General features: G+C 40.6%; 1 protein-coding gene across 1 annotated transcript; it reads right to left on the reverse strand.

Annotated features, from left to right (window-relative positions):
• Positions 1 to 3,975: 3,975 nt before the first annotated feature.
• SPTSSA (serine palmitoyltransferase small subunit A) lies at positions 3,976 to 27,442 on the reverse strand. Its single transcript, XM_059371249.1, has 2 exons — positions 27,254 to 27,442; positions 3,976 to 5,123 (listed from the first exon to the last, which is right to left on the reverse strand). Exons 1-2 carry the CDS (start codon positions 27,354 to 27,356, stop codon positions 5,020 to 5,022), a joined length of 207 nt encoding a protein of 68 aa, XP_059227232.1. The 5' UTR covers positions 27,357 to 27,442; the 3' UTR covers positions 3,976 to 5,019.

Genomic DNA, 27,442 nt, shown 5'->3' on the forward strand with positions numbered 1-27,442 from the left:
AAATGTATTTGATAAACCATATACTGCCCTGGGAATATTAAGTAATATATACCATTTACCTTCCTAAATATCCCCAAAATGAAGTATTTATATTACCAGAGGTTTTCAATAAGGGGTTATGGAACTCTATTCTTTATTGATTTCCAAAATGTTTTTGTAGATTAGGAAAGTAAACCCTTTCTCATAGATTTTTCCAGTTTTCCCCCTTTTCTGTCATGTTCCAATCTAGCTTATAGTACCATAGGTTTTTTAATTACTAATTAGTTCATGTCCGTTGCAAAAAAAAAAAGAAGAAGAAAGAAGAAAGAAAGAAAATACAGATTATGATAATGGGTCTTAATCAAATCAATGTTGACTTTAAAAATCTGATTAAAGTAATGGGAAATTTCCTCAGAAAATTTACATATAATTTGCCATATGCTTTTAGGAGCTTTAATAGGCTTAGGCACCAGTTTATGAACCTCTGCTTTTTCTAAAATGCTCTTCCTAGGAACTTCCATCCTCTCCAAGGGATGATCCCTTTTCAATCATCATCTATCCAAGACAGGCAAATATATATATATATATATATGTTATATATTGACATCTCTATTTATGTATCTATACCTATATATAGTGTCAGCCCAGATCCACTTCCTGATTATATCTCCATATTCATCAGACTACTAAATATGTCCACTCAAGTATTTCACTAACATCAAACTCAACATATCAAAAATTGAATTAATTTCCTCCTACGCCCAACTCATTCATCTCTTTAATTTTTAATGAATGGAATCACTAACCATTCAACTGAGTCAGCCAAAAATCCGATCAACAACCATGACGTCCATCTGTCCTCTCTAATTTTCTTTCTTCTCAAATCGGTATCTCTCAGTTTCATCCACTTCTCATCTCCCCTGCAACAAAGTAAGTTTTGGTCACCATGCATTGCCTTAAATTTTTAACAGCCTCCTAAGTAGCCCTCTTAACAGAGTTTTTATCCCCTCCAATACATGTTCAACCTCACAACCTTTCTAAAATACAAATCTGTTAACACTTGCTCACTTAAAACTCTTCAATGACTCCCCACTGCTCTAGGGATAGTGTCCATACTCCTTAACATGGCTTACAGGGTCCTTTACCAACTACGACCCACTGAATTCTGATCACCCTATACCTGACCCCTTCCCCCAGTCACTGTGAAATGTTACCATTTACCAAGTGGCTCAAGACAGAAGCCTGGCCTCTCTCCTTCCCATCATCGTATGTATCTAATTAGTCACGGAATCCTGTGGTTTCTACCTCCAGCACCACCACCCTGGTCCAAATTATCATGTTTTTCTCACCGGCTACTGACCTAGCCTTCTCTCAATGAGGACAGAATGAAACAGATAGTTCTCACGAATAACCTGACCGACCAGGCTCCATCATCTTCTCCTTAATGAAACTGAAGTCAGGGTAGAGGAGAAGGGAGCAGAGGGCACGAAGACAATGAGTGGCTCTAAGCCAATAAGCAAGGCTTTGCGTTCAATTCCAGTGGCCACTCCTACATGCTCACCTCAATGAAATTTTAATGTTTTTAGGTCTTTATTTTAAAAAAGTTCCTCACTGCTGATGCCATTTATTTCAGTTTTTGAGATTCTTTTGCTTAGTAGCCACAGCCACATTGTCTTTAGAGTTGTTCCATTATCATAAGATTTCTTCTCCCATCTGCCCAACAATGAAGGCAAATTTTAGGCAGCTTGTTCCAATCCTACTCCCTACTCAGGCTCTAATCATTAACAAGTAGGTAATAGGGGCACCTGGGTGGCTCAGTGGGTTAAAGCCTCTGCCTTCGGCTCAGGTCATGATCCCAGGGTCCTGGGATCAAGCCCAGCATGGGGCTCTCTGCTCCGCAGGAGCCTGCTTCCTCCCCTCTCTCTCTCTCTCTGCCTGCCTCTCTGCCTACTTGTGATTTCTGTGTCAAATAAATAAAATCTTAAAAAAAAAAAAAAGTAGCTAACAGGGGACCCTTACTCCCATAACCCACCCAATACTTGGGAAACAGCATTTACTACCAGATCACAAGGAGGAGGCTCCACCCTGGGTCTGGCCTGTGGGGTCACTACCCATACTCTTCTAGAGACCATGTCTCTGTCAGCTTCTCATCCTCATCTCCCAAACTGTCAAGAACTGTGAAGGGGCTGAGACTTTACCCTACTTGCAAGCTAACGGGTTAGTCTGGCCCCGTTCTGTGAGTGATGGCAGAAAGACTTGAGATTCTAGGGTTGGACACAGAGGACTTTATTACTCACAGCAACAGCCAAAGTATCATTGTCTTGTTCTGGTTCCCAAGCCCCACTTCCAACAGGACAATCAAAGGAAAGGCCAGGTGATATGTATACATGCAGAGGGTGGCACTTCAGGGAGGAACCCTGAGCATAGGGAACCCGAATCTTTTATAGTGCCCTTTGCTCCAGAAGGAGACACTCTCTCATTAAATAGCCTTCTACTTAACAGACTTGTTCCTATTTCTGACTCAAGAGTCTCTGTAAAGGGCACCTGGGTGGCTCAGTGGGTTAAGCCGCTGCCTTCGGCTCAGGTCATGATCTCAGGGTCCTGGGATCGAGTCCCGCATCGGGCTCTCTGCTCAGCAGGGAGCCTGCTTCCCTCTCTCTCTCTCTCTCTCTCTCTGCCTGCCTCTCCGTCTACTTGTGATCTCTCTCTGTCAAATAAATAATAAATAAAATCTTTAAAAAAAAAAGTCTCTGTAAAGCTAAACTTCTCTTCCGTCTATCTCGTATTTCATAGGCCAGTGTTTCAATCACCAGCTATGCAACAGCAATTTAATGGATTTCAGAGAAGAATGAGGGTGAATTAAAGATTTCCGTGTAGAGGTCTAGGATAAGTCATCTATACCTATCTAAACTAGTGAGTCTCAATTTTTCCTTCCTTCAACTCACCAGAAATTCAGGTAATAGACAGCCACTTATCAGTGGTTCTCTATGGGAGGGAGGGGGGCAGTGGCCGAAGCCAAATTTGAGCATTAATGGAACAAATTCAAAGTTAATTCCTCATATTCATTAATTTGCTTGAATACTGAAATGAAATATTACAAATTATCCTCACCATCTGTATTTAACAGTAATGATATAAATTGACTCTGAAAATACCCAACTTTTATATATTACTCCATACCTCTAGGCTAGAAAACACTTCAAAAGGCTAGTCCTTAAAAATTAGAGCCAATGCTTAGCGAAATAAGTCAAGCGGAGAAAGACAACTATCATATGATCGCCCTGATATGAGGAAGTGGTGATGCAACATGGGGGCTTAAGTGGGTAGGAGAAGAATAAATAAAACAAGATGGGATTGGGAGGGAGACAAACCATAAGTGACTCTTAATCTCACAAAACAAACTGAGGGTTGCTGGTGGGGAGGGGGATTGGGAGAAGGGGGGTGGGGTTATGAACACTGGGGAGGGTATGTGCTTTGGTGAGTGCTGTGAAGTGTGTAAACCTGGCGATTCACAGACCTGTACCCCTGGGGATAAAAATATGTTTATAAAAAATAAAAAATTATTTTAAAAAAATTAGAGCCAAAAATACTTATATTTTTTGAAATAGTAAAACTTATTATGGGAGGCATGTTAAAACAAGTCTAGTTTTGTTTTTGTTTTTTTTTTTAAGATTTTATTTATTTGACAGACAGAGATCACAAGTAAGCAGAGAGGCAGGCAGAGAGGGAGAAGCAGGCTCCCTGCCGAGCAGAGAGCCAGATGCGGGGCTTGATCCCAAGACACTGGGATCATGACCTGAGCAGAAGGCAGAGGCTTAACCCACTGAGCCACCCAGGCGCCCCCAGGTCTAGTTTTTTTAACAAGCAACACTTTTACGTTGAGAGAATGTTAAGATATACTTATTGCTTACCTGTCCACAGCAATTTCAACTCAGAAATTTAAATACTAGGCCAATATTTAACAGTCAAAAAAAAAAAATACACTGCTACATCAGCTGGTTTTTCTTTGAATTTAATGAGTTTACATCAAAAAATCAGGTAGTCATTTTACATTTAAGGAATAAAAATCTTTAAAAAAAATACAAAGAGTGAAAGGATTTTAACCAAGTTTACATTTCTTTTTGCTATAGTTTTTAACAATTCATCTCATCTTATTGCAATGTGCAAATGCATCTGCAGCACCCATTACAATCAGGAAACTAAATTTAAGGAAGTACATTGTTTACAATAACCCTCAGAGGCAACTGATTTACTTTCTCCTAAAAACTCTATGGTATATAAGCATTACATAATAATGCTATTTAACCACCTTTTGTCATTAAGAATCATCACCAAAGTTTTCTGGAAAGGAGTCCGCATAAGAATTGAATATTTAAAAGGTGAAATGTTCCTTATTTTAACTTTAGCAAGATCTTTCTTTTTCATTGTTAAGAAATACTTGAGTAATTTTAAAGCAAAAGCTGTTAAGAGTAGAGTCTAGATAGCTAAAACCATACTCCTGAGTTCAAACTTACAGGTAAGTCTTTTGCAAATAGTTCTCGATAAAATATCCTCCCTCCCCATCCCCCTGCCCCGGATCTTGTATTGTTTCTTACAAAACTTTGGTCCAGAGTAGAAATATATCCAGGCAGATGTATGTGCCATACGAGAGCGAGAACAGTACAGCCCAGCTAATGACTTTGGGTTTTAGAAATAGAAGGCAATTAAAATGTACTCAAAGTTACATTAAGAAAAGCTTTCACGGGGTAATATTGAAACAGTCACAAAGGTTAAGAAAATACTGATATCAAAGTACAAATGACTACAATGTTAAAATAGACAAAAACTACTATACAAGAGCCTCTTTTAAAATTAAAAATAAGGAACACAACACATGAGTCAGGATCATTTTCCTGTTCTACTCATGAATTTTAGTCTTTATATTCATAGGGTTGGTTGTGTTGACATCTAGTAGTTTCTTATGACATCTGATGAGGTTTCATTCCAACTTCAGAGGATGGTCCTTCCCCAAAGAGCCACTCAACTTGGGTCACGTCTTGGTCACTGTACAAGTTCAAAGTAGTGCAGTATCGCCATGATGTGCTGAGGCATGAAGACGTAGCCGGTGTACAGGGCCATCCCCACGATGGAAACCAGCATGGAATCTGAATTGTAGTTAAGGAAACAACTTACCTTTTCTCCATTGATTCCAAAGGAAATGCCCCGATCTTTCCAACTGTTTTATGCTGGAGTACCAGTTCGCTTAATGCTTTCTAATACATGTCAAGAACTAATCATTACGGCCACTAACATTCACTATGCCTGGCACCATTCTAAGTTCTGTAGCTCACTTCACCTTCAAGACCACCTTCCAGGACAGGTACCTGTTTGCTACTCTCCCTGTTACACTTTGAGACACAGACAGCTTAAAACGAAGCACAGAAAGTGACACTGTTCAACCTAAGAAACAGAAATATGTAAGAATAAAATTATATTTAATGATTTCAAAAGGTCTACCAACTTCAACAATAATGTATGAAAAAAAAAGAATGTATGATCCAAATTTAATTTTTTTTTAAGATTGTATTTATTCATTTATTTGACAGGCAGAGAGAGAGAGAGAGAGGGCTCCCTGCTGAGCAGAAAACCTGATGCAGGACTTGATCCCAGGACCCCGACATCATGACCTGAGCTGAAGGCAGCGGCTTAACCCACTGAGCCACCCAGGCGCCCCCTAATTTAATTTTTAAATTTAGACTATTTGGCTAAATGCCCTGGCTTTTAGAGTCTAAGCCAAGATCAGTCATGTACCTAATGACACATAAATTCACAGCACCTCTAGTATTAAACATTTATAATTATTATCACAAACTTTGCAACATCAAATAAAAGTCATCCTGACCACCCAAACAATAAACATTTTTTTAAAAAGATTTTTTCATTTATTTGACAGAGAGAGAGGGGATGTAGCAGGGGGAGTAGGAGAGGGAGAAGCAGGCTTCCCACTGAGCAGGAAGCCCACACAGGGACTGACCCCAGGACCCTGGGATCATGACCTAAGCTGAAGGCAGACGCTTAACAACTGAGCCACCCAGGCACCCAACAATAAACATCTGTACTGGGTTCCTTTCTCCCAGTTCCAGAGGAACGGAAATGGCATACATGCAAATCAGCAAGGAGTCCTCTTCTTGGGCCACACAAAATACTGCTAACAAAAATCATGTAAACTCTAAGGGCCTTCTGCTTTGCTGGCAGGTAGCCATGTTCAAGGGGACTGGGACCACGTTCTACTGATCCATTCCTTCACATTCTCTCTCTCTCTCCCCATCCCCCCGCTCCTGTCTTTCAGACCTTTCAACTCTACATACTAGTAGTTCCACACCGCATGACACTCCTTCACCAAATGATAGGGCTTAAATAAACAACGTGCTTACTACCAACTATTATTTGTATAACAGTTCAGTTGACAAACTTCTTTTATGTATTATCTCGCTTGACCCTAATAGCTTTCCTGTGAAATGTCGGCCATGACAATTACTCATCAGAGCCTGACAAAACAGAGTGACTCGTCCAGGGCCCTACAAGGGGTTATCTCTAGAACCAGAGCACAAACTGAAGCCACCTGACTCCAACCCCCAAACAAGGATAAAAGTCTCCCATAATCATTTTCTAAATTTACTTTTTAGCCTCCCTTAATCCAGTTCTTTCTAAAACTACCACTTTCTATTTACTCCTTAATTTCTTTAAACACACACAAACACACACACACACACACACCATTCTGCTTTCACATCATTGCCCATTACACAAACATCTAAATTCTACCCCTGGGGGCGCCTGGGTGGCTCAGTGGGTTAAGCCTCTGCCTTTCGGCTCAGGTCATGATCCCAGGGTCCTGGGATGGAGCCCCGCATCGGGCTCTCTACTCCGCCGGGAGCCTGCTTCCTCCTCTCTCTCTCTCTCTCTCTGCCTGCCTCTCAGCCTACTTGTGATCTCTGTCAAACAAATAAATAAAATCTTTAAAATAAATAAATAAATAAATTCTACCCCTGCCGGCTAGAGACACTGTTCTCGGGTCACCAGCGGCCACCCATCAAATCCAATGGCTTTCTGAATTGACAGTTTTCGTCCTTCCTCTCTAGGACTCTCCACCCATCTCTCTCACCATTCTCCTGTGTCACTGCCTCTTTTCCCTACCTGTTCCTCATACGTAAAATAATCAGAATGAATTCTTCCTTTTGCCCAAACATCCACTCCACCCCCCATACACACCTAGTGTGACAGTCTTGCTCTTCAGATGGGCCTAAGCTCTCCCAGCTCCAGCCTGCTGATTTGTGACCAATCAGAAAACCCTTCTCTTTGTAACAATGCCCACCTCCTCGAAACTGATCAACCAGCTCCAAGGTTAGTACTTCTACCAGGAATTAAGGAACACAGATTCTCTCTCTCCTTCTGAATATGTAGTTTGCTAATGAAATCCTGGAATCACCAGAGTCACTTTGCCTCCCTTGAAAAACAACAAAATTTTGGGATGCCTGGGTGGCTCCATCAGTTAAGCATCTGCCTATGGCTCAGGTCATGTTCCCAGGGTCCTGGGATCAAGTCCCATACTGGGCTCCCTGCTCAGAGAGGAGCCAGCTTCTCTCTCTGCCTGCTCTGCCTATTCTGCCTGGAACTCTCTGTGCTTCTGCTGACAAATAAATAAAATCAACCAAAAAAAAAGAACAAAACTGACACATGGAGGTGGTAGAACAAAAGTAATCATAGAAAATGGAGCCAGAAACTTCACCTGAACACCTGAAACCTACCCACCACTGAGTTTTCAGATACTGAAGCCAATAACCCCCTTTACTCTTAAATCAGTTTTAAATTTTATGCTTGTAGCTGAAAACATTATAAATGACAAAATGGAATCCCCAATGTTTTGTCTTGGGTCCCACAAACTAATTCCTGTTTGACCCTAATGTTGTTGACCTGAACCCACCTTCTGTACTACAACTTCCTGAACATTTTCACCTATGACCTATGACATTCCACAGAGTCAAAACTGAACTCATTAACTCTTTCCAAAACTACCTCTTCCTAGGAGTCTTATTTTTTAACTATTTGAAATAGTTGATAGAACTCCTGATGAACTATTTGCCTAGTCACTCAATCTAGAAACTTCTCTGATTCCTCCTCCGTAGATTCAAATTATCTAAGACTTCTCAGTTCTTCCCAGTCCCTACAAACAACTTTTCTATCTCCTGTTCCCCTACCCTAATCAATGATAAATGAGTGAGGTATTTATCACTCCTTAGTTATGTCAAAGCTCCTATCTTAGGCCTCTACTCACTTTCCACTCCACGCCACTCTTTACTCAAGTGATCCTTTTAAAATACATGGCACTTGGGTGGCTCAATGGCTTAAGCCTCTGCCTTCAGCTCAGGTCATGATCTCAGGGTCCTGGGATCCAGCCCTGCATGGGGCTCTCTGCTCAGCAGGGAGCCTGCTTCCCCCTCTCTCTCTGCCTGCCTCTCTGCCTACTTGTGATCTCTCTCTCTCTCCGTCAAATAAATAACTCTTTAAAAATAAATAAATAAATAAAATACATTAGGTATCCCAATGCAAAAGGACAGCACTTGGAATTCTAAGCCAAACATCCAAGGACTTTCCCAATCTAGTCCGAAGTACCTCAGGTTGGAGTCCACAGAAGTCGACAGAAACTAAGAGATAAATAAGGACAGGGATTCTTGTACAAGAGTTTTAGCAGAAGGGGGGGGGTAAGCAGAGCAGAACTAAGTGGGGAGAAAAAGGTAAGTCGGTTCAGGGGCTCAGCTCCCACAGGATGCTCTGGAGCACCAATTATACCACGTGCTGGTTTTGGTCTGAGGCAACCCTTCAGCTGTCAATCACTGGCTGCAGAACTGAGTGAGAAACCCGCACCTGGGTAAGACAGCTGCCTTGGGCCAAGGCCAGGACTCTGAGGAAGGGGGCAGCTAGAAGGGGTGAGCAGAGGACGGGGGAGAAATACATCGGCTAGTGGAGGGCATCGAGGAGTAGACCGAGTGCATCACCTACTACACTCGTTTCCCCTTGTAACTTTCAACACTCAAATAATTCCCGACAGACACAGCCTACTCACAGCCATAGGATGTCTCAGAAAACAGTGCTTTATATTTTCAAACTGTTCTGCTTTGGCTTGTGGTTTAATAATTAGGAGTAAGAATAAGAGCGATATATGCAGCTTTCATTTTGTGAGCGTCCAGTGTGTGCCCAGCACTGCCTTAACCCTTCAACAAGTTTAAGTAATCCCAAATCTTGAAATCAGAGTTAGCAATAGAGCAAATTCCCAACCAAATCCGTCAAACCAAAAATCTGTGTTCTCAACCACTATGCTTAATACCTTCCTGTATGTGAAAAATCCTATTCCTTCGAATAAAACCCAATCATTCTCAGAGCTCGGTTAGTTATCCTCTCTCAAACGAGGCCTTCCCTAACTTTCCTATTTTTCCCATTCTTACACCCTAACCTCTTGACCCTACTGCTCATAAAGCTCTTCAGTCATATAACTTGGCCCTTATTACTTGATATTACCCACTTTTTTATGTATTTATCTCATCCAGATTATCAACTTCTTGAGCATAGGAACAATGTCTTTCTTTTTTGTATCTCCAACATCTAACATAACACACGCTTAATAAATATTTGATGAATAATGAAATTTCTCAAGAAACATTATTTAATTCTAGATTCACTGTGTCAATTTCTACACATTTCACACACATTACCAGGATGAAAACCTTTATAGTGACAACAGAAATTGCGGGAGTCTGACTCTGTACTCAGTGGGGAGTCTGCTGGAGATTCTCTCTCTCCCTCTCCCTTTGCCCCTCGACCCACTACCAAATAAATAAATAAGTAAAATGTACACACCAAGTAAATGAAATGGTAAGATCTTCAGATCAATGGCTCAAATTCAACTCAACTAGGAAGTGATTAGTAAAAACAGCCATTTGAATGATTGCATTATATACTCTTTCTGGCACTCTAATTCTTTAATTTAGTATGGAGAATATATCAGTTAGGAAACATGTATAAATTACCTTAACAGGTTACCTTACTGTAAGACAATTACTAAAGTGTCAAAATTTTATTTTTTATTTTTTAAGATTTTATTTATTTATTTGACACAGAAAGCACAAGCAGGTAGAGCAGCAGGCAGAGAGAGAGGGAGAAGCAGGCTCCCTACTGAGCAGAAAGCCCATTATGGGGCTTGATCCCAACACCCTGGGATCAGGACCTGAGCCAGAGGCAGACACTTAACCAACTGAGCTACCCAGGAACCCCCAAAATTTTAAATCCCTCCTGTATGCATATCAAATTATGTTTTGCAAGTGAAACAACAATTTACCAAACTTGAAAAGGTCATCTGCCTGATTAAAACCTAAGGTACTAGAGGGGCACTTGAGAGGCTCAGTCAGTTAAGTGTCTGCCTTCCACTCAGGTCATGATCTTGGGGTCCTGGGATGGAGCCCTGAATCAATCTCCTCACTCAGCAAGGAGCCTGCTTCTTTCTCCCTCTCCCACTGCCCCTTCCCCTGCTTGTGCTCCTTCAGATAAATAAATAAAATCTTTATTAAAAAAAAAATCACAAGGTGCTAGAGTTCATGTCTTTATATAGCCTTATGCTGTGATGCATGTATATGTGGAATAAAAGCAGTAGGAAATAAATGATAATTATATATGCTAAATTCAGGATGGTTACTTGGTGAGGTGAAATGGGGAGAGGAAGAAAGGAGAAGTGACTGAGAAGGGGCATAAATGAAGTTCACAGTATGAGTAATTTTTTTTTCACCAGTTGGTAGCATATGCACACTCACTATATTATCTTTATGGAGGTTCTGTATGCCTGAATAGTCAGTAACCTTTTTTTTTTTAGTAAGAACTGTAAAGGACAATGAAACTACATACAGTATTAGACTAAAAACTGTTTCGTGTGAAGGATCCTCCCCCTTTAAAAAATCTGAGCTAGGGGGCGCCTGGGTGGCTCCGTGGGTTAAGCCTCTGCCTTCGCCTCAGGTCATGATCCCAGGGTTCTGGGATAGAGCCCCATATTGGGCTCTCTGCTCAGCAGGGGGCCTGCTTCCCTTCCTCTCTCTCTGCCTGCCTCTCTGCCCACTTGTGATCTCTGTCTGTCAAATAAATAAATAAAATCTTTAAAAAAAAAAAATCTGAGCTAGACATCATTGGGTCTAATTTGTTACTAGGAAATAAACAGAAAGCCTCAGCTCTCAAAAACAGAATAAACAATTATTGATTCTGGCCAGATAAACAGAAAACTACTGAAAGTCACTTGAACCTAGATGCAAAAAATCCCAATTTATAAGCTGCTCAAAAAAAGTATTTAATAACAAAATTTAACCTAACCCTCTATCCATAGTCACTTATTAAACTTTATCCCATGTCTCTCCAAAAAAAAAAAAAAGGTTTCTATATATTCTGATCCCATTTCTAATTATTTCCAGAATCACAATAATTAAGTAGGCCTCTAAATGTACATTTTCTGTACAATTAAATGTCAAAATTATTCCCAAAAATTATCTTAAAGCTCTGAAACATAATATTTAAAACCAACTTAACCATACAATGACACTCACACAGAGTAAGTAGATAATGGGACCATGAGGAACTTCTACCAGCCTCAATAACCACCGTTCCCAAAAATGCAAAAAGAAGGCACCTTTTATAAGTAGCTTTCTACAAATGCAATTTAAGCAATGTAGTTTAAATAGTTCCCATGTAACTCAGTTGAATATTCCTTAATATTATGCTTGACACCACTTAAAATGGTAGTTTTATTGACACTCATAGGCACCGGTTTTATTGTGATGTTTGCAAGGTTCATACTGAGAAGTGTTCTCACAAACAGAGCTAACCATACACCACTTAGAGCACAGACTACCTATAATTTTATCTGGTACTTGAATGGATTTCTCAAATCACTGCATTCTTTAACACACCTCTCACAGTTTAAAGTATCCTTCACATACTGTGAAATGCAAGAAATGGGTACTGGAAACACCCCGGCCCTGGAGGAAACCTAGGTTTGAGCTGTGACTCTACCAGTCCCTAACTGTGTCAAAAACTCTCTGATCACCAGTCTCCGTGTCTATAGAATAAGGAAACACATCACCTCCCTTTCAGGGCCAATGTGAGAATTATGAATCAAATCCATTTGGCAAAAAAGACAATATAATCCTTATTACAACTATTGTTCTAGTGCTCAGGCATTTAACATCATGACTTAGACAATGTTTGGGAATCGCCCAACGTCACCCTATGACTGATTTGTTATTAATTTACAGTACAATTCTGGGACATCATGATCCCCCTGGAACCAAGTTTCTTCTCCATAAGATGAGGCTACTTCCTACCTTATTTTCAGATCCCACCCACATCAAGAGGGAACTTAGGCACCACCTTGCAATCACCCTTAATGTAATCTTCTGTTTCTCACACAGAGAAAATGTAAACAATCAATGTTTCATAACACACATATGCTGGAAGGTAATACACAAAATGATAGCGTAATCTATCTACCAAACTCTTATGGTTGTCTGCAAGTAATACATACATCAGCAGCTGTGCACAAATTAACCAGGACGGCATTCTAGAGGGGGCTACATGATTTGAGAAGTATAGAATAAAGTTAGTGAAATCAAGAGTATAATAAAAACAAAACAAAACCTTAAAGACGGAAAAAAAATTTTTGTGTGTGTATGCTTATAACAGTCTCTACCACTGAATTCTAAGTACTTAGGAGTGAGCACCTTGGCTTGACTACTCCTTTGCTTCCAGCGGCAGGAGGCAGCTAGATAAAGCAGGTACCTCATAAATCATTTAAGAACTAAGCAGACAATGTGCCAGGATATGTGCAGGCACTGAAGATAAATGTTTGTTCAAGGACTGAATGAACAATCAGATGTTACTTTGAACCTGGATATAACATAAATATTTTACAGGTTCCATGGATTTAAAAACAAATGAATTTAAAGGTTTTTTTTTTTTTTTTAAGATTTTATTTATTTATTTGACAGAGATCACAGGTAGGCAGAGGCAGGCAGGGGTGGGGGGGAAGCAGGTTCCCTGCTGAGCAGAGTGCCCGATGCAGGGCTCGATCCCAGGACCCCAGGATCATGACCTGAGCCAAATGCAGGGGCTTTAACCCACTGAGCCACCCAGGTGCCCCTAAAAGCAAATGAATTTAGAAGCATATGTGAAACCATATATCTGTATTTTGTTTGCTGTTTCTTTAACAGGGATCCCCAACTAATCATGAGCTGGTAAGTTTCCAGACTCTGATAGGAAAAAATAACGATTTCTTTTGCCCATACAAGGGCCATCCCTTTTCCCAGCAACTTGAAAAAAAAAAAAAAAATCCTGATAACAAAGAGAGGAAATGCTTTAAAGATTAAGTACAATATGTCAGAAGCAAGATGACAGTAACTAACACTTTCTGTCCCAACCAGTAATGCACTATCACCGCCTACCTTAGTAACCTATTCACAGGATTTTAGAGAAAGCAAAGTAGTTTCTCATTGGGAAAAATCCAAAGACCTTTGTTCCAGCAGGTGTGACTTACACCTCTTCACTAGTCTAAGTAATTTCAAAGCTTTAAGTCTCTGATTGCGCTATTCACTCAAAAAACAAAGCTAAAATGTCACTTAAGACAATCCAGTCTTCTTTTAGTCAACTTGCTTTTATAAAGTCAATTCTGAATGCTACTTTTACCCTGAAATACTCCAAAGTTCTGACAAATCTAATTTATTTTAAGGAACCATCTTAATAAAAAAAGAAAAATCATTTTATAAAATGTTTAGAGAAAAGCAATAAAAACCCTAAGTGAAAACAATTGTCAACTACTGAATAAGGCTCTAAAAAGGAAATATTCCTGATTACTATGGGTTTTTTCTCCCTTGACCTCAAAAATCTGGGGATCATCTTATACAGTTCAACACCCCAAAAACAAATAACCCAATTTTAAAATGGTTAGAAGACATGAACAGATATTTCTCCAAAGAAGACACACAGCTGGCCAACAGACACATAAGGAGATGTTCAGCATCACTCATCATCAGGGAAATGCATATCAAATTATAATGAGATATCACCTCACACCTGTCAGAATGGCTAACATCAGAAACAAGTATTGACTACAATATGGAGATAACAGGAATCCTTGTGCAGTATTGGTGGGAATGCAAACTGGTAAAGCCACTGTGGAAGACAGTATGCAGATTCCTCAAAAAGTTAAAAATGGAACTACCCTATGATACAGTAATGGCACTACTGGAAATTTACCCAAAAAATACAAAAACGCTAATTCAAAGGGATACATGCACCCCTATACTTACTACAGCATTATTTACAATGGCCAAATTATGGAAGAAGCCCTAGTGTCCATCAACAGATGAACAGATAAAGACAACGTGGGTGTGTGTGTGTACACATACATACACACACACACACACACACACTGGAATATTATCCAGCCATTAAAAAAGAATGAAATCTGTCCAACACAGACAGACCTAGAGAGCATAACGATAAGTGAAATAAGCCAATCAGATAAAGAAATACTATATGATTTCACTCATATGTGGAATTTAAGAAACCAAATGAGCAAAGGAGAGAAACAAAAAAGGATAGAGAAACAAACCAAGAAACAAACTCTTAACTATGGAGAGCAAACTGATGGTTACCAGAGGGGAGGTGGATTGGGGAGATGGGTAAAACAGGTGAGGGGATTAAAGAGTACATTTAGGGGCGCCTGGGTGGCTCAGTGGGTTAAAGCCTCTGCCTTTGGCTCAGGTCATGATCTCAGGGTCCTGGGATCGAGCCCCGTATCGGGCTCTCTGCTCAGCAATGAGACTGCTTCCTCCTCTCTCTCTCTCTGCCTGCCTCTCTTCCTACTTGTGATCTCTGTCAAATAAATAAATAAAATCTTTAAAAAAAAAAAAAGTACATTTATCAGGGCACCTGGGTCTCTCAGTCAGTTGGCCAGTTTGGTTTCAGCTTGGGTCAGGGCCTCAGGGTCATGAGATCAAGCCCCCAAGTCAGGCTCCACACTCGGAGCAGAATCTGGGATTCTCTCTCCCTCTCCCTAACTGCTACTCTCTCTCTCAATAAATAAACAAAATCTTTAAAAATAAAAAAAAGAGTACATTTATCATGATTTATACAGAATTATTGAATCACTATATCATATACCTGAAACTAACTCTGTATGTTAATTACACTCGAATCAAAATTTAAAATTTATTAAAAAAAAAAAAAAAACTGGAGATCATCACCAAGAGAAGTGTTAAGAAACTGTATTGTTACCAAAATATCAACTATCTCATGATACTTTTCTAATTGTCTTAAAATGAAAGCAAGTGGAAGATACTGATACTGTTACAGTCTGTGTATGTTAGCCAACTTGATATCCGTGGGTTATATTAAAGGACATCACACGAGCATCAGAAGTTAGTATTTAGCAAGTAAAATACATTCCCTGACCTTTCTGTCATGCGTGGATTATACCAAAGTATAGAAACTCATTTTACAAACTAAAACTTGATAACGAACTCTTTAAAAACTAAACAAACAAAAAAAGCATGCTGCTGAAACCAGTCATGATCATGTTCAATTCTGAACCAGTCCTGGAAATGGTTTGCAGCTCTGAGCCCGGAGACATTAAGGCTACATATTACTGTGTACCTTTATAAATAAAGCATCTGTTAATTTCATGCAGATTTGAAGTCCCAAGGTCAAGGGGGAAAAAAAAAATCCCAGTGAGTTCTGAAATATAATCTGTTCGGCTGTTAATACATTTTGGAACACCGGCTAGCTCACACCTGACCAGTAGAGCACAGGAGCTGCACTGTTTCCCATGGGACTTTTCATAAATTAGGGGAAGAAAAATTAGAACCTTCTTCAGGAAACATCCTTTAGTTCAGTTGCTGCACAGGCAGGAATTCTTTGAGATCTATCTTGGGTGGCTCAATGTGTTAAGTCTCTGCCTTCGGCTCAGGTCTTGATCTCAGGGTCCTGTATTTGAGCCCCGTGTTGGGCCCTCTGCTCAGTGGGGAGCCTGCTTCCCCTGCCCCTCTCTCTGCCTGCCTCTCTGCCTACTTGTGACCTCTGTCAAATAAATAAATAAAATCTTAAAAAAAAAAAAAAAGAAAGAAAGAAAGAAAATTAAAAGTCAGCATCTGCCTCCAGTCTCCCTCTCCAGAAAGGCACACCTCCGGTCCAACACAGCTCTCAGCAAGGGCAGGCCACAAGACCTCCTGACCTCCTCAGGGGCAGACCACCCCATCAGCACTCCAGAAGCCTTTCCAGTCAATCCTGTCCCTTGAGGCACCCTCCAGCCGGCCTGCCTGGGCTATCCAGGTTATCCCCCAAGATGCCAGTTATTATTTCAGTTAGTGCTTGATGACTAAGTTGCCTTGACTTTGAGGAGTCTGCCCTAGTGCTCTTTTCCCATAAAACCTATTATTTGGGGATTTTTCAGGAACACATGATGGCCAAAAGTCTTGTTTTAGTAGTAATTCTACGCTTCATAGCTATGATCATAAATAATATCTTTCTATCATTTCACAACTATTATTTTTTAAGCATTCCAATTTATGAAAAGAATATATGCTCTATTAAGTAGATCTTCCAGAACATATAGTTTTAATTATTGAATCCAAACGTGGGAGTTTGGTTTGGTTTTTTTGTTTTTTGGGTTTTTTTTTTTTTTTTAAGCGAATGTATCTATTTTTGTTCCTATGTACCACGAAAGTTACAACACTCAAAGCCTAGGGGGTGAGGTGGGTCACGAAGTCTTTAAGAATGTGACATAGTGGGGGCGCCTGGGTGGCTCAGTGGGTTAAGCCGCTGCCTTCGGCTCAGGTCATGATCTCAGGGTCCTGGGATCGAGCCTCGCATCGGGCTCTCTGCTCAGCAGGGAGCCTGCTTCCTCCTCTCTCTCTCTGCCTGCCTCTATGCCTACTTGTGATCTCTCTCTGTCAAATAAATAAATAAAATCTTTTAAAAAAAAAAAAAAAAAAAAAAAAAAGAATGTGACATAGTGAAAAGGGACCCCTGGCTGGCTCAGTCTGTAGAGCATGTGACTTGATCTGAGTCACAAGTTCAAGCCCCCTGGGTCTCAAGCTTACTTAAAAAACAAATATATATACATATATATGAGCTACAGTCACCTCTGCTGACAACTCACTGGTACCACATGCTGAAACACTGCAGAATATCTCCGTACGTTCTGTCCTCACAGCCAGCCTCCTGTGACTTGCCCTGCCCATGCTGGTACAGACCACTCAGTTCTTGTGTTATAGTTTTATTCACCTTCCACCCTTCCTGAAAGCTACTGAAGAAGAAATTAGAATATCCTAAGAAGTATAGATAAGGGATATTCTAACATTTTCCCTTAGCCAACCAAACACGGAGGCAGGATAAAACAGGCTAGAGCAGCTGGCTTTGAGCTAAAGCCCAGAAGCCTCAGACAGACCAAGACGACTTTCCAGCAAGTTCGGATGGGATAAGGGGAAGGGTTTACAGATCTTCAGTGGCCACTGTACTCTCTCCTCAAACTGATCTAACAATTACGAGGACCTGCTAGTTCGCCTTCCCATAGCCCTTACAACTTCATTTCTCCTCCCACTTTACTTCCTGACTCTTACAATCATGCATTTCCCCAGGGGTATAAAATAACTTCTGGGACAGCAAACAAAGGAATAATAACTAACTTGAGTTGTACTTTATTGCATGCAGGCAACAAACTCCTGGCACAGCTACAAGCCTCAGCTATCCATCTGATCATCTGAATTCAGAGGTGAGACACCTTTCCAGCCTGGGCCTGACAGAATGACTCCTACAAAAAAGGACGGCGAGAAGAAGGGCCTCTCTGCCATCAGTGAGGTTGTGACCAGAGAACACACTGTCAACAGTTACAAGTGCACCCATGGACAGTGGGCTTCAAGAAGCGTGCCCTTCAGGCAATCAAAAAAAAAAAAAAAAAAATCTGGAAATTTGCCATGAAGATGAGAACTCCAGATGTGCACACCCACATCAGGCTCCACAAAACTGTCTGAGTCAAGGGAGGGAGAGATGTCCCACAGGATACCCACGTGTGGTTGTCCTGGAAACATAATGAGGATGAAGATCCACCAACAAGCTTAATACAGTGTTTGTCTATGCACCTCTCACCACTCAGAAAAATCTATAGTCGATACAGATGAGAACCAACCACTGACTGTCAAATCAAGTCATAAATTTAAAACAAAAAAAGAGGAGGAGACAGGAGTTAAAGTGTTTAGGTAACAATTTTTTGAGCAGAAAAATGGCACCAAGCTTTTTCTGAAAGAAATTAAGGTTGATTTTGCCTCTTTGGCTTCATGATGAGGGTTGGCTTTTTGCCAATTAGATTATGTGATGAACCTTTTCTATGACTTGTACAAGAAAAAAAAAAAAAAGAGGTTTAAGGTTTTAACAAAAATATACAATAAATGCACATAAGAAAAGCCAGGAATAAAATCCTTTCTAACTGTCTAAGTTTACTATGAAATATTTCTGATGTTAATTTAAATGAACAAGATGATATCCAGTGCAGCATGGTTTTTGTGCTTGTAGAGGCTACACAAACAAAAAGTCTGAATGACTCTGAGGTGGAGGCTTCCAAGTTATTAATTTCCCAGTTACACTTACTCTTCCCCTGCCTTCAGCCTTTCCTTGTAACAGAGACTGCATTCATTTCTACAAAAGGAAGTTCAAAAGGAAGTGGCATAAAACAGAAAACACTGAAGATTACTGGGAAGAAATTCTTTTTTTTTTCCTTAAGTTTGAAGGCAATGTTCAGGTTCTTTCTGTGTTATTCTGAAGTCACATTTTGTTTGAAAATACCTTGATAAATCTTACCAAAAAGCATTAAACTGATTTGCTAACAATATTTTTCTAGAAGTAATTTTCTCTGACCTTAAGAATTTTCCATCAAACCACATGCTGATTTTTACTGGAACTCTTAAAGTGTCAAGAATTCTGTATATACAAACATAAAGTGTCAAGAATTCTGTATATACAAACATCTTCTTCAAGAGGCACTGATTAAGAAGAAAGTTCTAGTAGAAGACTCTGGTGAATTGAGGGTTTTATGGTAATTTCTTCTACTCAATAGCTCAGAGGAAGCTCTGCCAAAGACAAAGAAAGTGATCTAAAGGTCCCTGGCCAAAATATATGGTTTTTCTTAGTCAATTTTGTTTTGTTCGTTGTATTTATTTACAAAAATATTTTATGTAGGAAATACTCAGAAAGAGAAACTCAATTATTAAGACCCCCAGAAGTGGCATGGTCAAATATATTCCTCAATCACCTCTCTACTGGCTTATAAGAACTCTGACTTCACCAAACCAGGCACTATTAAACATGGATGAAGAGCATTTTCCAGGTGTTCATAGGTATTTCAGGAGAGATCCACAAGAAACTGGACACACTGATTGTCTGGCGTGGCTGGGGTGGAAAGAAAACTTTTAACATCTACCTTTTTGGTGCCTTTTGAGTTTTGAACCATGAGGATGTATAATCTACTTTTATTTACAATTTAAGAATTCATATTCTCTAAACTCCCCAATATTTTAGTATATTGAGATGCAAAGAAAAATTCTCAATCCTAGCTATAAGCACTTGAGGATATGGCAAAAATCTAAGAAAATAGATTAACTTAGCTGCTACTGAAATAGCATACACCATGAATTTTGCAATGCTCTTTTTTTTTTTCACTATCATGCAAAGCCCACCTCAATCCAAAATACCTACCTTCACTTCTACCCTTGCTTCCTCTCACCACCCTTAATCTATCCCAAACCCTACAGCCAAAGTACATGCTTTCAAACTTACAATCAGATTAGATCACTCCTCTCTCAAAACCTTTAGAGGGCACCCTTTTCAACTACGATTAAAAGCCAAGGGGCGCCTGGGTGGCTCAGCCAGTTAAGCGTCTGCCTTCAGCTCAGGTCATGATCTCAGGGTCCTGGCACTGAGCCCCAAATCAGACTCCCAGCTCAGCGGAAGAGTCTTCTTCCCTCTCCCTCTGCCCCTTGCCCCCCACGCACCCATGCACTCTCTCACTCTTGCTCTCCCCACCTTCCCTCCCTCAAATAAATAAAATCTTAAAAAAAAAAAAAAAAGAAATCCTCCAGGATCTGCATGGACTCTGACCTCATCACCTACTGCTCTCACCCAACTCCAGCCACATCTGTCTCAATGGTGGCCTTCACATATGCCAGCCAGGCTCTGGACTCTTGGCACTTTGCACTGACTGTTCCCTCCACCAGCTATGCTCTTCCCTCAGATTTCTACCCTGCAATCCCCATCACTTCCTTTATGTTTTATTCAAATATCCCTTCTCAATGAAGCCTCTCTCAACAGCCTCTTTAAAAACAGCATTATGGAAACCAGAAAGTAGGTCAGTGGGGTAAGAAATGTGCACTGACCTACTTTTCTGTTTTCCTTAATGCTTACCACCTAGCATATTATACAATTCAATTAGAAAAAATCCACAAGGACAAGGATCTTTTTCTCATCTGCTCAGTATATCTCAAGGTACCTCAGATGCACTAAGTCAGCATCTGGTACCAGGTAAGCACACAGAAGTACCTGGTGAATTAATAAATGGCTTAACCTGCTTTTTCAACTTTATTTCACACCTCTTCTGCCTTAAAGAATCCCTGTTCCAAACAGTCTGGTGTACTCATCGTCCCAGCACACCTCTGCACCCCAGTCCACACCTTCTTCCCATTCAGGGGAACAAAAAAACAAATCACTCAAATACCTCCCTGCAAGTTCTCTGAGCACTCCCAGGCCCTGTGTTCCAAGGCACTTTCTGCCCAGCTCACTCTACTGCAGCGACCCAAGGGTGGATCCAGCTGAGAATGTGTATAAATCCCAATTTCCCTTAAAGCCTGGCTCTAATTTCCTTGAAATCCATCTTTGGATTTCAAATCCATCCATCCTTGAAATCCTTTAAGTCCATCTTCTTGAAAATCTGTTATAGAACTCAGTATGTTAAAAATGAAAAAATAAAAATAAAAACCTGTTCCAGGATGTTATTTTTTTTTCCATTCAAAATGAAAACAGCTTCAAGTCTCATGGAGAAATTTATGTTTTTGTGGCTTCTTTTCCTAGTTTATTAAATATTAAAATACCAATGAGAGAATTCTTACTGGATTTGAGTGACTCTACTCAAAAGGTATGAATACCTCCTCTACCTCCTAAACTCTGAATCCAATGTCCTATATTAGATTGAATCCAAAGTCCTACATCCAGATCCTACAGGATCTGACCTCCTCTCCTGATACCCTCCTTCATTCTGCCCCCCTCCCCCACACTGGCCAGAGGGCTATCTGTGAAACAGGACAGACATGCTTTGGGACATTCATATTTACTGTCCCTTCAGCCTAGAATGCTCACTCCCCTGGAATTCTCTCCCTGCTGAAATCTTTCCGAATGCCCTTCCTGACCACTCTAGCTAAAACTGAAAAACACTCACTCTTCCTTCCTTCCTATCCTCTTCTGGTTTATTTTTCTCTGTAACAGTTATAACAATCTAATAACAGTCTATATATATTTTTTTACCTATTTATCTAGCGACACTAGAATAAATAACGTGATCTGTTTTGTTCAGTCATACCCCCGCTATCTAGAATAGTATCTGGTGATTAGGAAGTACCTAATACTTGTGAAATGCAGAATTCAGCAAACAGATATATTGTACAAATGAATAGGCATAACAATGCAAATTTTGTTAATCTCTGTTAAATCAAAGAAGTTCTTTCAATCTATAGCATTTTCTTCCTTTTAAAAATCTGAATTCTAAGAACTGATTTCTGTTCATCAGAAACAGCCAAATTCCAAAGCTACCCTAAAAGTGGTTTAAAATCAGGTCTCTTCTACCATTCCCAAATACTTCTGCAATTCCTTCAAAATGACAAATCAATATACAAACAAATGTTCCTCAAGCACTATCTGTGTGTCCAGCACTGAGGTTTAAAAAAAAATTTTTTTTCCTGGGGCACCTGGGAGCTCAGTTGCTTAATCGTCTGACTTCAGCTTAGGTCATGATCCCGGGATCCAGGATCAAACCTTATGCGGGGTTCCAGTATGAGCTTGAGATTCTCCCTCTCTCTCAGCCTCTGCCCCTACCCTGTCCCCAAATGGTGTGTGTGTATGTGTGTGTGTGCATGCACATGCTCTCAAAAATATATATATATATAGTAATAATAAATTTTTTTATTTCCTTTAAGAAACAAAGAAACAGACTATCTTTCGGGGGAATCTAATTCCTAACACAAACCAAAAAACTGCCCACATTTTGCTTAAAATAAAAGTATAAAATGTCATGGAAACATAAGAAGCCATAGAAAGACTGCAAATATAGCTCAGTGACGACAGAATAAATTTTTTTTAAAAAGTCTAAATAACTTTTATTTAGGCTTCAAATAATTTTAACAAGGTATTTTTAAATTTTCCACACCTCTCCTCAACAGCATGGTTACAATGTGATTCAGTGAGGCACTACAGGGAGTGTCTCACTAGTTACAAAACCTGTCTCTGTTACAAAACCTGGTCTTCTCCTCTCCCGCTGATGGCTGCCAGTAGAGAAAGGGGGCTTTAGAAACATAAACATGTTAAACCTTCTACTCTGGAGTAAGCTCAATGGACTTTGGTCTGCACAGGTCTCCTGTAGTAATCATTGTAATACTACCCTGCATTTACTGAATTCACTTTATTGTTAGCTTCTGTTTTAATCAGGTGTCATATCCCCTTTTCCTGCATGGTAGAAACCATGTCTACACATGGTAAAAGTTCAAATACTGGCTGACAAAGCAAAAGCTAACTTATCATCTCAAATGTAGTAACAGAAAGCAGATGATAAGAGAGAAATTTAGGATATAGGCCCTAGCATGGAAGGATTTACAAAACAGATTTTTAAATCTTACTGTTTCAAGAACCATTTATGGTCTGCCTGACCTGACACAGATGCATTTCCTTAAAAACATATTGAAAATTATTTTTGGTGACTCACAATTCCCTTAGAAAATTTCAAAAACCCTCATATTCAACTGGGATTGACCTTTCAATTTATAACAACTGTTAATTAACTTCTAGCTTTTAGATTTGGGAAAGAGAAGCAAATTCAGATGTTCAGACACCCCTAGAAAATGTGCAGAAGTAGTTAATACCGAGGTATCAGTCAGTGTTCCTGAAAACAGGGACAACTTCAATTTATTAAAGGAATTATAGCAGCGACATGTAAACTAACGCAATTACCTTTTTTGAGAGTCTTTTTCTTAATACCTTTGATTTTTTTTTCAAGATTTTATTTATTTATTGACAGAGAGACACAAAAGGGAGGAACAAGAGAAGGAACACAAGCAGGAAGAGTGGGAGAGGGAGAAGCAGGCTTTCCATTGAGCAGGGAGCCCAATGCAGGGCTCAATCCCAGAACCCCCGGGCTCGATCCCAGGACCCCAGGATCATGACCTGAGCCAAAGGCAGATGCTTAACAACCGAGCCACCCTGGTGCCCCCTCTCTTAGGACCTTGCAACTCAGAGGCCATTTCTCAGACCGCCAGACAAATTTCTCTTACATGAAATCTTAGGTTGCTGGCAGGACAACCATTTTCAATGGAATTTTTAAGAAAGAATGTCTCTTTCCAAAACCATTTAACTAGCCACAAAATTGTTCTATGTGAAGCTTACTAACTACTAATGAATTTATGAAACTCAAACTAATCCACAGTAATTAAAGCTCCTGACTGGGGGGGAAATCCACTTTCTCATTCAGCCCCTTCCTCCACCCTAGGATGCAGACTTATCTCAAGTCGATGTTCCAAACTATACAATAATTAAATGCCTGACTTTAACTCTAGACGTTGAGTTAGAATAACAAAACAGCTGATATTAATTTAAGATTGGGTTATGTCAAAAGCATTACATTTCTACCTTGTATTAATTCAATCATGTGAGCTTTGAAATAAGTTTTGTTTTGGTTTGTTGTTGTTGTTTTTTAAATCCTAGGCTTAAAACCGTAGACTTCTATAGGACCCAATGCTAGTTGGTTGCAGTTCTTACTAGTTTCTTAAAAACTGAAATCACGTGGTCACATAAACCAATGAGAAGTCAAAAGCTTCAAAACAGGGTGACCTGGGTGGTTCAGTGGGTCAAGCCTCTGCTCTTGGCTCATCATCTCAGGGTCCTGGGATCCAGCCCCACATCAGGCTCTCTGCTCAGCAGGGAGCCTGCTTCCCCCTCTCTCTGCCTGCCTCTCTGCCTACTTGTGATCTCTGTCAAATAAATAAATAAAATCTTTTTTTAAAAAAAGCTTCGGGGCGCCTGGGTGGCTCAGTGGGTTAAAGCCTCTGCCTTCAGCTCAGGTCATGATCCCAGAGTCCTGGGATCAGGCCCCACATCGGGCTCTCTGCTCGGCAGAGAGCCTGCTTCCTCCTCTCTCTCTGCCTGCCTCTCTGCCTGCTTGTGATCTCTTTCTGTCAAATAAATAAATAAACAAAATCTTTAAAAAAAAAAAAGCTTCAAAAGGAAAAATCTATAGACACATTACATTTCAGTTCATAATTTACTCCTCCATCCCCCAAAAAGCCATCATCCAGGTTACTTATAGGATGCTGTTACTATTACTATGTAATACAGAAAAACCTTAATACCACTGACACTGTAGCATGTATCCACATGCAGACAAAAGCTTTACAGTGTAAAAGATTTAATAAACTCTAGCAGTGGGCTCTACATTCAACTTTTGACTTAAAAAGTGTCAATTTAGGGGGGCCTGGATGGCTCAGTGGGTTAAAGCCTCTGCTTTCGGCTCAGGTCATGATCCCAGGGTCCTGGGATCGAGCGCCGCATCAGGCTCTCTGCTCAGCCGGGAGCCTGCTTCCTTCTCTGTCTACCTCTCTGCCTACTTATCTGTCAAATAAATAAATAAAATATTTTTTAAAGTATCAATTTAGTGCAACATTGTTTAAATTCACTTTCAAGATGATTTTTAACTGAGGGACACCTGGCTGGCTCAGTTGGGAAAGCATGTGGCTCTTGATCACCTGGTTGTGAGTTTGAAGCCCACAGTGGGTGTAGAGATTACTTAAGTAAATAAATGCATACTTTTTTTTTTTTTTAAAAGAAAAAAAAAGGGACACCTGAGTGGCTCAATGTGTCAAGCATCTGCCTTCAGCTCAGGTCATGATCCCAGGGTCCTGCCATGGAGTCCCACATCAGGCTCCCTGCTCAGCAGGAAGCCAGCTTCTCCCTAAGCCTGTCATTCCTCTTGCTTGTGCTCACTCATGCTCTGACAAATAAAAATCTTTAAAAATAAATAAATAAATAAAAAGGAAAAAAGATGGCACACCTGGGTGGCTCAGTCAGTTAAGCATCCAACTCCTTACTTCAGCTCAGGTCATGATCTCAGGTTCCTCAGACGAGCCCCTACTTAGGATCGGAGCTGGGCATGCAGCCTGCTTAAAATTTTCTCTCTCAGGCGCCTGGGTGGCTCAACCGGCTTAAGTGTCTGCTCTTCAGCTCATGATCTTAGGAGTACTGGAATCAAGTCCTACATCAGGATCTCTGACCAATGGGGAGTCTGTTTCTCCCTCTCACTCTCCCTTTGTGTTCTCTAAGAAATAAATAAAATCTTAAAAAAAAAAAAAAAAAGATTCTCTCTCCCTCGGCCCCCCCTTAAAAAAAAAGACGATTTTAAATGAGTCAAGAAGCATGTGCTTCTATATTTTAGTATACATTTTAGAAAGATAAGTTCATGAGCTCTAACCTATAGAACTGCAACAACAAATAAATGGTTCAGGAAATCAGAACATACTTTACACTGAGACTTTAAATCCAAACTACGAATTACAGTTCTTAAGTTCTGGAAAGCTTTGGAAACAAGTAAGATGATAAATTTCCTTGCAAGCAGCTTAAGATTCCTCCAAAGTGTTGAAACAAAAGACATCTTTGAGTACAATCTTATGCTAGTTCAATACGAATAAACAGACTTACTAATGCTTGGAATGAAATCATCTCAGTCACTCCACCTAAATACAATAATGCATTTACAAAGCTGTTCTGAAGCTACTCCGAACTAAACCGCACTGAAAAGGAAGCCGTGTAACATACAGCGTTGTCAAATCAGTGTTGTATACCTAAAACTAAAGTAACACTGTGTTAACTATACTTCAATTTAAAGAAAATGGGGGACTCTGTATAAAGTAGATATGTTATGTGAAATGTTCCATATCGGCCTCCCAATTTAATAAAAAAAAGGAAGAAGAAAGTTATAGCTTATTATTAATATGTATTCTGCAAGAACAGTATCAAGGGATGTCAACACCGACAAATGATACAAATATCGCAGACTTCAGAAAGCCTTTTTTTCACAATCTTGCGTATTAAGTGAGGTTGTTATAAAGTTAGATGAGTTAAGATATAGGCAAACAGCTTAGCACAATTGCTGGGCTCATAGTGAACCTTCAGTAGTATCATTAACAAGTATCTATCAGCTATCTATGAAAACACAGTTTCAAACACTATCTACAATTAACCACAGATTCCTTTCTTGGCTCGACTACTATGGACTGTGAAAACAGCAAGTTAATGAATAAAACACACTCTTTAAACTCCCCATCTCGAAAACCAGAAAGGTACAACAAACTGTTTTCAAAGACTATACTGGGGTGGCATAAACACAAGTTCACATGATTAAGAGTCTGGTGAACACTGGTTAGCATTCTCATTAGGACCAAAGTCAGCTAACTCGGGGACAGTTAAAGGTCAAAGGCGTCCCAGCCGGGAACGATTTGCTCCATTTACACGGTCCCTGCCTCGCCAAGACCAGGGGACTAAACCAAAGGCAGGCGCGGCCGAAGTGCAGGCGAGGACAATCCTGGATAGACATCGCCCTGGGGGATTTCCTCCAATAGTAAAGCCGCTTCCACCTCCTTTCAAGCCACCCACAGGCCCCTCGTATCTCAAGAGTTCTAGCCCCGATCCTCCCCAACCTCGGGAGCGCTGCCCCCCGCCCCAGATCTCCGCCCCGCGCGCCCACAGCGAAGGGGCGAGTCCGCGCGCGCGCCGTCCCCGCAGGGCCGCCTCTCCGCCCTCCGCCCCCCAGCCTCCACCCCGCACCCCCTGGCGCCTGGGCCCGGGAAGATGGGGCCCGGGCGCCCGCTCGCCCACCCCGGCCCCCGCGCGCGCGGCCTGGGCAGGATACTAAACACAGTCCGCTCCCAGGGCTCCAGCATGTAGAGCGCCGTGACCAGCAGATACTGGTAGTAGAACCAGGACATTTGCTTCCAGGCCCGCGCCAGCGCCATGCCCTCCGCACGCCTCCCTCGTTGAGGCCGAGCGTCAGTCTGGCCCGCCAGCCTCCGGTTAGCGTCCTCCAGCCCCCGGCCGCGAG

Source organism: Mustela nigripes, chromosome 13, assembly GCF_022355385.1.
Source record: "Mustela nigripes isolate SB6536 chromosome 13, MUSNIG.SB6536, whole genome shotgun sequence".
Lineage (NCBI taxonomy): Eukaryota > Metazoa > Chordata > Mammalia > Carnivora > Mustelidae > Mustela > Mustela nigripes.